Below are 10,872 nucleotides of genomic sequence, written 5' to 3'. Positions count from 1 at the left end.
AAGAATGGCTTATCGATGGGTGGTTGGACCATGTTCAGTTGTATTTACCGGAAAGAATGGCTTATCGATGGGTGGTTGGACCGTGTTCAGTTGTATTTAGCGGGAAGAATGGCTTATCGATGGGACTGCTTGGTTCGGGGTCAGGGGTTCTGAGCTGGGGTTGATTTTGCACACTGCTGCCCCTCCCTGACATTTTTGGGTGTCACGTGGAGGGGTGTGCAACTGGCATCTGGTGGTTGGGGGGTGCTTGGGATGCTGCTAAACATCCTACAGAGCACAGGACGGCCCTGCAGCAGAGAATTGTCCAGCCCCAAATGTCCTTCCTGCCAAAGCTGAGAAACCTGTTAAACGGGAAAGGAGTCTCCACATTGTGGGTCTTTGGGGTGTGGTATTCTTCATCAGTATCTGAAGAGCTTCCAGCAGAGAATATTCTTATTCTGTGAGCCAGTAGGTAGAGTGGAAAGCTGCTAATTACAGCTGCACATGGGATCAAGGAGAGCTAGTGTAATAGGGCCCAAAAAGAGAAGGAAAAGCAGAAATGGCATCAAGGAGAAGAAGAACAGGGAAAATTTCCCTGCAACTGCACAAACTAAAATGAGGCCTTTGGATAAGCTTTAGGTATGGAGGAAAACCACCAGAAGGTAGGACATCAGGGTATGTCCTACCAAGGTAAGTGAACATGCATTACGTTTACACATACGATGAGGTGTCTACTATATAATTACATAATCCGTTTGCCACCAGGTTTCCATAATCACGTAATGTGTAGGTTACATTCAGTAACTGACACCAGGTGGCCATTAACATGCAGTGTGCTGAGCCATTGGTGCCAGAGGCCTTTGTCCAGTTGAGGAAGTAAGGTCCCTGCAGGGGACCTGGTCCTCCGCGGAGGGGACTGTGTATGTACATGTGCTCACTGTTGTTAGGCTGCCCTTGCTCACCTGGAGTGTGCTCTGAGGTTACTTTTGAAGCCAGGAAAGGGACTTCTGGAGAGCCCCAGGGGAGGGGACCTCACTGGGATCACTGAACCGTACTGAGCAAGTACCATGCATATGAGAACGGTTCAGGCTTAGGAACCAGAGGAAGTTGTTTTTTCATGGCTCAGGATTTCTCCGTTGAAAAGGAACTCAAACCATGTTTGAAAAAGCAGCTCTGCACAGAAAATGTCATTTCTCATAGGCATTTTTGTTCGTTCTTCTCAAAACAGTTCAAATCATTGATGACATTTGTTCCATATATGCACATTTTCTGGCAAAATTTGGAAGGGGAATAGGGATAAGAGTGGTGAGATAGGCCTCGAGAATTAGATGTTGGATCAGTCTGAGCAGCAGTTCTGGAATTACCCTCTGCTCTCTTAGATGTTTTTTATTGTCTTGGATCAGTAACTGTTTTATCAGTGTGTTAGCTTATAAAACTAAATCCAATTTAAATAGAAAAAAGTTCTAGTCTTCAGTGAAAGATCAGTTAATAGATCTTGATTTTTGAAAAAAAAATGTGAGTCTTCAACTTTTTTTAAATTATTATTTTTAAGTAATCTCTGTACCCATTGTGGGGCTCAAACCCACAACCCGGAGGTCAAAGAGTCGCACACTCTTCTGACTGAGCCAGCCAGGCACCCCTATTTTCATGGCATTTTTAAATTAAAAGTTAAAAAATTTGGGGCGCCTGGCTGGCTCAGTCGATAGAGCGTGCAACTCTTGATTTCAGGGTCGTGAGTTTGAGCCCCATGTTGGGTGTAGAGATTACTTAAATCAGTGAATTTAAAAAAAAAATAAAAATGAAAATACCATCAAAGTTACTTCAGCATTTGTCTCAGTTAATGCTGTGTCCTTTTTTCTCATTTGTGACAATGTGGTGTCTTTACCAGGGGACATCCTCTGTCTTGTGAATGCTCACTGTTTTGAGAGAAGATTTAGAGGCCTTGGGACGCCTGCGTGGCTCAGTCAGTTAAGCTCAGGTCATGATCTTGAGGTTCTGGGATCGAGCCCCATGTCAGGCTCCCTGCTTAGCGGGGAGCCTGCTTCTCCCTCTCTCCCCCTCCCCCACCCATGTGCTCATGTGCACTCTCTCTCGTAAATAAGATTAAAAAAAAAAGGATTTAGAGGTCTTAGTGGAGGGGCGTGATCTTTGTGAAAATCTCATTAACTGTCAGTTCATTCTTCCAGTACCCGGGTTTCGTATTTCGCTGTTTTTGATGGTCACGGAGGAATTCGAGCCTCAAAGTTTGCTGCACAGAATTTGCATCAGAACTTAATCAGGAAGTTTCCTAAAGGTGGGACTGAGAACTAAATTGGTTTGTGTCCATCTTGGTGTTTGTTGTTTGTGTAAATCAGGAAGATAAGCCACATTGGAAAGAATCCTTAGTGGCTCTCTGAAGGTGGGGCCGAGGAGAGTGGGCTCTGGGGTGAGCAGGTGGTGGCCGAGTAGTGTGCTGGCCTAGGACTTCGTGTCTGCGTGATGGCACATTGCGTGGAATGTTTGTGTAGGAGTGTGTATTTGGGAGACTGTAGACCAGACTCAAATGAGCCTGCCTTGCAGGCGAGGAAGTAGAGATGTTCTTGGTCACAGTACAAAAACAAAATGGCAGCAAGAGGAGAATTTCCTCTTAAGAGTTTGTTGTCTTGTTTTTTCTGTAATAGGAGATGTAATCAGTGTAGAGAAAACCGTGAAGAGATGCCTTTTGGACACTTTCAAGCATACTGATGAAGAGTTTCTTAAACAAGCTTCAAGCCAGTAAGTGTTACCACATAAAGATATGTGAGTGGTGGGTATGTGTTTGTGTGTGGTTTTCCTTAAACGCATTTTAGATCTTCTTTTAGCCGAGTGTTAGTGCTCACTGTCTGAAAAGTACCTAGCACTGAGTAAGCTCTCATAACTGTAACTGAATCTGAAACAGTAAAAAAGAAAGTTCTTGAGAAACTTGCCACGTTGACTGACCAGTCGGCTCTGGAGTGCATCTCGAAGTTGCTGGCATGTTGGTGGTGACTGGACTTCCGATGTGTCTCCCTGCAGGAAGCCTGCCTGGAAGGATGGCTCCACCGCGACGTGTGTTCTGGCCGTGGACAACATTCTCTATATCGCCAACCTTGGAGATAGCCGGGTGTGTGCTAGTCGGGTGGCCCGCGAGTGTGCAGCAGGATGGACGTGCCAGCGGGGGTGAAGTCTGTCTTGTGGGGCTGCTGCCGGGGCCTCTGCAGAGTCGACGATCCGGGTGGGGGACCGGCGGCCACGCTCGAGGCAGTTTGTTCTCTGGCACACTTACGCCCTGGGCAGTGTGTGTGCACACCTGTCTCGGGGCTGTGGGCCATTGGTGTGCAAGGCGCTTAAGTATTTCCCAGCTGCGTTTCTCTGACCTCAGACAGTAACCCTTGCCTCCCAAAGTCATTGTGATTTCAGAAAAAATCAAAAGTAGTTGGAGAAATGCTAGGTGATGTGCCATTTGTCCAGAGCCCAGGCCACATGGCCAAGGGAAGAAAACCCAGTTTCCCACTGTGACATGTCCCATGGTGACACCTGTGTCCCAGCCCCAGTTGTGGGGAGTGACTTCAAGCTGGAGGGCGGCACCCTACAGTCAGGGCTCCCCGCTCCCCTTCAGAACCTGACGGTCATTTCCATCACCTCTTGCAGCGAGTCTTGCTCTCCGTCAGTAGTCACAGTGCCGAAGTGACCCTTCCCACGCTCAGGCGGCGTCTGCTGACCTGCTGCTCCCACCCCCATCACAGAGTCACTTCTAAATAAATGCCCGGCCCTGGGGGTGCAGCAGTGAACATCACGGGCAGTCCCTGCACAAGTGGGTCTCTATATTCTGGTGATTTTCTAGTAGATGGTCCCAGGTGCACATGTGTTTAGGCTAAATAACGTAACAACATGTAAAATCAGCCAAAAAAAAGCCTCTGGAGTCAGATCCGCATTGCTCTGCTGGCTCTGCTCCTGGCTCTGCTCCGTGACTGTAGACACGATACCCATTCTCCAGGCCTCGGCTTCCTTCTCTGGAAGTCTGAGGTTTTCCCAGAAGTCCCCATGCGGCAGACATGACGGTGGGGCGCATGGAGGCCAGTGTGGTCGGCGCCCTCCGCCCCCATGTCTGCCTCCTGTAGACTCATGGGATAGTGCCACTTGGAGGGGCTTTGACCCTCGGCAGGGGCCTCCCTTCTGTGTCACAGGCGAGAAGACAGCAGCCCACGGGGGAAGGGCACGGTGCTCAGCCAGCGGTGCGAGCTCCAGACTGGAGACGCAGAACAGGGCTTCTCTCCCTGGCTGCTGGGACGCTCCTCTGCTGCTTGAGCCTCTGAACTCGTGTTTGTCAGCAGGAGGTGGAATCTGAAAGTCCATGGTTAAGCTTTGTCTTCAGCTGGCGACTTTGAGTTTCCTGACTGTTGTAATCTCCATGTTCCCAGGCAATCCTGTGTCGTTTTAATGAGGAGAGTCAAAAGCATGCAGCCTTAAGCCTCAGCAAGGAGCATAATCCCACACAGTACGAAGAGCGAATGAGAATACAGAAGGCTGGAGGAAACGTCAGGTGACGGGGACTGGCGGGCACTCCGGGGAGGTGGGCTGTCCCCTGTGGGAGTGGTCGGGTAGAACCTTCCATGTGATGCAGTCTGCAGCGAGATGAGACTGTCCGAGGTCTAACCTGGAGAAGCAGGTGAATGGATGTTGTAGGATTTCACATTTTGTCCAAGTGGGAGCAAAAGAGGGTACCGGAAACATGGCTCCCTGCATTTGCAGAAGAGGAAGCCTGCCTCAAATTCAAGTTCTCCATCTGCAACATTTTCTCTGTGACTAGGAACTTTCTTAAATACTACTCTGAATAAGCTACAGTTGTAGGCAAATTCTCCAGAGAGAAAATCTGAAGTGGTGAAGACAGTAGGTCTTTGTAGCGCGTGCTGAGCATCCCTGGGCTTCCTGGCACAGGGGGCCCTGCCTGGCTGGCTCTGTCTCCAGCCCCAGTTCACCTCTCCAGGTGTCTCTGACGACCGCATGCCTGCCCTGGTTTAGATCTGCCGCGTCCCTGAGGTAGCTGCTGGAGGCGAATGTCTTTTCTGTACCGCAGGAGAATTCCCCTTCAAGGACGTTGTGCTAGGAGTTTGGCCAGAGTGTCTTCTGGTTCATTTTACAGCTTGACCACTAGGATATTATGTTCTGTTGGGATGAGAGAGCAGTAAGGTATCCGTGTAAGATTGTAGTTGCTTGTCCTTGGAACGGCAGCTTCGTCCCCATCGTTCACTGTGGCTAGCCGGGTTCTGGCCGGTAGTGCCGAGGGCTCTCTGGGGAGCAGTCAGAACTCTGAGTTTGTTCAGAAGTTTCTTAGAACTTTAAAATTTTGCTTTTGCCTGAACTCCGTGGAGAGATTTTGACATTGACAGTCTTATGGTTGGCAGTTATTTTCTGTTTCCCAGTCTGAGCAAAATTAAGAGCAGGGTTTGGGTGCCTTAGAGACGTGACTGGACAGTGCGGCTCATGATGGGCCCCTCACGGCAGGAGGGCTGGGGGCTCCGAGCAGCAGGGCCAGGCTCTGGTCTGTCCCTCACCGGAGGCCTGGGCTGGCCTGCTGGGTGTTTTTCTCCACACCCTTCCACTTGTGTCATTAAAGCATTCGTTTGAAAGTTTTTCGGGAAAAAATTTAAAATAGTAAAACATCAACCGCCTGGATTCAGTAGTTAACGTTTTGCCCTATTAGCTTTGTGTGCGCATGTGAGGCCGGCCTGTGTGAAGGGTGGTCGCAGACACAGCCACGCGGGAAGAAAGGACTCCGGGGGTTGGGTTCTCGCCCGCCTCGTCTAAATTCCTGTTCCCCCACCTACTTGTAATGTCTTTGAACCCAGCGTCCGGCTTACCTCCTCCCACTTACCGTGTGGCACAGTCACCCTTGGCTGCGCTCGGGCTGGCCGGCAGGGGAGGCCGGCGGTCGTGTGGGGTCACCAGTGGCCCGTTTGCCTGCATTTTTTGTGGGTCATTGAAGTGGCATGTGTGCATTTCCTCTCCTCTGGAAGCCGGGCCTGAAGGACTCAGAGTGCGGTCAGCTTGTCCTGCCGTGCTCTGAAATACAGATGGCTGGCTTCTCCTGGGTCTGCGGTTCCATGAACTCCCGCTTTTCCCTGTCCCTCCAGCAGGGCGGGGAGCACGATGCTGGCTTCTGTGGTGCGGCTCAGGAGTCGTTCGTGTTCTCTCTACCGGGTTGCGGCACGAACGGGTGTTTGGGACCTGCCACTCAGTCTTGTTGAAACAAGCCAGCTTCATGACTCGGGTGGGGGGGGATCCACACCCAGTAGTACCTCGTCACTTGGTCACTGAAGGAGCCCTTCGTTGGGTTCTCACGGTGCTTGTGCTTGGCGCTGCTTCCTGAGAGTCGCCCCACCCTTTGGGCTTCAGCTCTGCTCCTGAGTCCTTTGGCCCCTCTCGCTGTTCCTTTCACCGATTGTACTTGAGAAGACTGCTTGGCTGTCCGTAGATGCCAGCGGGTCTGTGCCCACTGGCAGGGTGACTTTGTGGCCGCGTTGAAGTGCCGGCGGCCAGGCTGGATCCTGACCCCAACGCGGCAGCCCAGGCCAGGGCGAACGTTTCCTACCACACATGTCCATCCGCCTCGCCTCTCCAGAGCTCTCGTCCGTTGGGAAACCTCCACAGACCTCCACGAACAGCGTTGGGGTTTGCCGAGCACTCAGGTCCCTTGTTGTGTAGCTTCTCTGGTTTCACACGTGAAGGTCTGAGGGCCTGCGAGCTTACAGCTGCCCGAGCTCGCATATTACGTAGGCCCGCCAGAACTGTTGTTGGGGGCACCGAGCCGGGGCTCTCTCCCCTGCTCAGAGAACCCTGATGACACGCATCCTGTTTAGAGGTCGCCTCCCCATTCTGGATGCCTTGTTTAAAAATAGAACGGGTAGAAGTTGAATGTGCAGAATACTACAATTAATCCAGTTTAAAGTGAATCCTATCCATAGCCCGTGTAAAGAAAACCTGCTTCAGAATCTGGGACTAGTTGCTTCCAGGGGTTTTCCAGGTCTGAATTGGTGTAAATACAGATCCTTCTAGTCTAGTCCAGCCGTTCTTATCCTGGCTGCATGCTCAAATCACCTGAAGGAGCTTTAGGACAAAAACAAAACAGAAGCAGAGCCAGGCCCCAGCCCAGTCCCGTCAAGTCCAGCCTGGCTGCGGGCAGATCAGCGGGTTAGGCTGCGGGCTGCTCCGTCAGGGTGCTGCGGGGCTGGGGCGCCGAGGACAGCAGGGACGTTCCTGATCTAGGGCGGTGACGAGCAGCACGAAGTGTGCAGGGACAGCGTGCTGGTTAATGATGCAGCCCCCACAGGCTCCATCCCTCGCTCTGCCTGGAAGTCTCGTGAACCCGCGATCTGTCAGATGGAGTCTTTGTGTTTCCCTCATTTTAGGGACGGTCGTGTGTTGGGCGTGCTGGAGGTGTCACGCTCCATCGGGGACGGACAGTACAAGCGCTGCGGGGTCACCTCGGTGCCGGACATCAGACGCTGCCAGCTGACCCCCAATGACAGGTAGCAGCGCCCCAGCAAAGGCACGGGGTCTTGTTCTCTTCCCGACTTGTAGTTTGGATCCTGAACCTGGTGTGGGTGGGGGAGGCCCTGTCAGGGGCACTGCCTGGGCCTGGCGGGGCAGGACGGACAGACCCAGGGGCTCCCCAGTCCGGTAGGCGAGGGTACATGTGAGTGGGTGATTCCGGCACCGTGTGTCAGGGGAGTGTGGGGTGCTCTGGGAGACTTGGGCCACATCCCTGTGGGAGGAAGGAGAAGGGCCCTCCGGCAGAGGGAAAACCCACAGAGCCCTTATAGTGGGACGGAAGGCCGGGCAAATGCCAGTCCTGGAGAGTGATGGAGGAGTGACAGCAAGGTGCTCTGGGGACGGGTTGGGAAGGGTCCTGAGTCCTGCGCTGAGGAGTCTGAATTTTAGCTCATGCTTGCCGGAGAACCAGGGGTGGTGTTGAAGCAGAGCCGGGCTAGGCGGAGAAAGAGGTGGCCGTGCTCAGCTGCCCACGGAGATGGCGCCCTGCCCGGCCACAGCCAGGGGACGCCCTCAGTGAGGAGCCCCTGCTAGGCCTGCCCCCTGTGCTGTGCGAGGGAGCCTCCCCCTGGCCCTGCCTGCTCGGCCTCTGCCCGGTCTCCACTCGTGCCTCTGGCCCACGCGGCCGCTGTGCTCTTATCAACCTTGGGGGCCTGGCACGCTTCCACCAGCCCCTCCGGTTCTCTGAATCCCGGGCCCCCTGTTGTGTGCACTGTGCGAGCGCCCCTGCTTGGGGTCGTCGTCGTGGGTTTGTGGGACGGGTCGCTCGGGGTCTGTCACCAAACTGGAGGGGGCGGGAGCCTGCCCGGCCTTGTGCCTGCTGGGTTCCAGGCACAGCGTGTGATCAGTATTTTTGGATGAGTGCCCCTCAGAGGAGGAAAACCAGGACCTGGGTGTGAGAATGAGCAAACAAGGAGGATTCTGCCTCAACACCGTGGGGAAGCTCATGTCTTAGCCTTCGAGTATTTATCTCATCTCCATCATCACGCTGTTTTATGAAGTTTGCTGCCACGGCCCGTTTATATTTCTCGTCCGTGCTGTAGGTTCATTCTGCTGGCCTGTGATGGCCTCTTCAAGGTCTTCACGCCAGAAGAAGCGGTGAACTTCATCCTGTCCTGCCTGGAGGTAAGAGAGCTCACCAGCGAGGACCAGCTGTGGGAGCTGCGCTTGGGGTGCGGGCCTGGGGCGGTTTGCCCGGTGAGCTCCCCCGCAGGGACTCACTGCCTTGTTCTGACGGTGGCTGGGGAACAGCGCCGCCTCGTGGAGATGGCGTCTCGGAGGGTGACAGGGGACCCTCTCCTGCCCGCTAGGATGAGAAGATCCAGAGCCGGGAAGGGAAGCCCACCATGGACGCCCGCTACGAAGCTGCCTGCAACAGGCTGGCCAACAAGGCGGTGCAGCGGGGCTCGGCGGACAACGTCACTGTGATGGTGGTGCGGATAGGGTCCCCGTGAGGGCTGGCGGGGCCGGGAGCGCGGCATGGTATTGACTTCACAGGTTCATCGTGTGTGTGTGCACATTCTGTGTGTTTCGTGTACTCCTGTGGGACTCCCATGGTTGTAAATAAAGGTTTCTTTTTTTTTTCCTAGTGTTTTATTTTATTACTTTTGAGCAATTCTTGACCCTTCAGGGGTTGTGTGTGTTTCTGGATACGCTCTGGGTCTTCCTTACTAAACCATCGTTGGCATCTCGGATTGGCCCGTGATAGGGACCCACCGGCTGCTTAGTGTGCAGCGTTTTGTAGTTCCTGGCACCTTTCCTGTGCTCTCTTGCCCTTGAAATGACCCTGGTTGGGGAAGTGGCATTGTACGGGGAGGAGACTGAGGTAGGAACCTGCCCAGACGGGCTGTCAGAGCGAAGAAAGGCTACGTAAACGTTGTGCAGGATGCGAGGCTTCACTGGGGGACGGGACGGGATACGAAGCTGCTACTCTCTGGTGTAGTGGGTCTCGGGCAGGCCTTCCCAGAACGGCATGGAATTCGGCTGCTTTCGGATTCAACCCCACTGGTAGTAGATGCGGTGTGTGGCCAAGGACTGTGGAGCGCCGGCGTGCCTGGGACTGGCATCTGGATGCCATGGGTGGGAAGCGGGCAGGCTCCTGCTTTGAGCAGTCAGGCTGCCGTCTGGGAATGGCCTCTGAACCCCAGCTTCCAGTTTCAGGAATGTGTGCTCCCTCTGCCCTGTGCCGGGCTGAGGCCGTCTTTGCGGGGACACTTGGAAGGGGGACCCTTGTGGTAAAGATGTTAACAAGTGTGTAACTACCCTGTATACAAGAATAAAGTACTTCTCGAGTCCTAGTAGAAAACAGGTCACACGGTCGCTGTAATCGTATTTCAGTAAAGCGGCTCCTAGGCCTTGTGTAGAGTTTGCCGCAGGATGATGAAAGTTTCTAAAACCTTGCCTGGGAAGAGGCTGTTTGCTAATGCTCTCGGGCCCCCACCCAGCTCATGCCTTATCGCCCCTTCAGCTCCGTTAGCAGAGCTGAGTCCCTGCTGCAAGCACCTCGGAAGCGTTCTGAGCACGCCCTTCCCCAGTGTGGAGCACAGGTTCCATCCCTGACCTCGCACGGCGGGCACCCCTGAAGAAAGGACCCCGGCATCCCAGAGCCGGGAAATAGGACAGTTGATTCAGTCCACATCTCCCCACCACAACCCAGGCGCCCCTAACTCCCCGAACACCACCGTCCCAGAGCTGGGGGTGGCTTCGCGTGGAGGCTTCCCTGGCAGGCCCCCACCCCTGCCATGGTCTTCACGTGGTCCAGGGCCCCCCTGGGGCGGGAGGCCACCCTCCACCTCCCCTCCCCCAGTCCACTGCTCGCCATCCACAGTGGGTCTGGGTGAAATGATGAAGATCCGTTATTTTAAGGTCTGCCCTTTGTTTTTATAACTCTGGATAGTCGCATAGCATGGGAACTCTGAAGTACTTGAGCATCTCATCCAGTCAGTTATATATATAAATACATTCCATCTGGCAACATTATACAATAAATACTTCAACAAATTGTGGTATAATACACTTAGGTTGAGCAAAGGAAAGATCTGTGGCTTTTTCAAGGGTGAAGGAGAACTTCTTTGAAGTATCTGCGCCCGCTGGGTGCAAAGTGAAATCCAGAGAAGGGTGTGGCCCCACAGCTCTTATCAGAGTGCTTCCCAGTAGGGCGGGTTCAGGCCCTACTGAGAATCGCGCTGGGCCTGCCAAGGGCACCACGTGGCTCCCTACGTGTGGGGCGCCTGGGCCCCCCCCAGGCCGGGAGGGAGGGAGGGAGAGAGGGAGTGGGCTCTCAGTGGAGAGGGACGCTGTAGGCTCTGGGGGTCCGGCAGACCTGGCCGCAGTCACCTGCTCCGC

The 10,872-nt window shown here is 53.9% G+C and overlaps 1 protein-coding gene across 3 annotated transcripts in view; it reads left to right on the top strand.

Moving 5' to 3' along the window:
- The window catches only part of LOC110570898 (ILK associated serine/threonine phosphatase), a 14,229-nt gene extending 5,118 nt beyond the window's left edge, over positions 1-9,111 (top strand). For all 3 annotated transcript variants that reach the window (XM_021678971.1, XM_021678970.1, XM_021678969.1), the window contains exons 5-11: positions 2,166-2,272; positions 2,640-2,733; positions 3,013-3,100; positions 4,398-4,519; positions 7,386-7,505; positions 8,571-8,652; positions 8,838-9,111. In XM_021678971.1, the coding sequence (XP_021534646.1) occupies positions 2,166-2,272; positions 2,640-2,733; positions 3,013-3,100; positions 4,398-4,519; positions 7,386-7,505; positions 8,571-8,652; positions 8,838-8,981 (757 nt within the window). In that variant the 3' untranslated portion in view covers positions 8,982-9,111. The remainder of the gene's footprint in view (positions 1-2,165; positions 2,273-2,639; positions 2,734-3,012; positions 3,101-4,397; positions 4,520-7,385; positions 7,506-8,570; positions 8,653-8,837) is intronic.
- Positions 9,112-10,872: the final 1,761 nt, after the last annotated feature.

The sequence above is a fragment of the Neomonachus schauinslandi genome, chromosome 3 (genome assembly GCF_002201575.2).
Source record: "Neomonachus schauinslandi chromosome 3, ASM220157v2, whole genome shotgun sequence".
NCBI lineage: Eukaryota > Metazoa > Chordata > Mammalia > Carnivora > Phocidae > Neomonachus > Neomonachus schauinslandi.
Note: the sequence above shows the minus strand (reverse complement) of the source record. Positions and strands in the feature narration are given on the sequence as shown.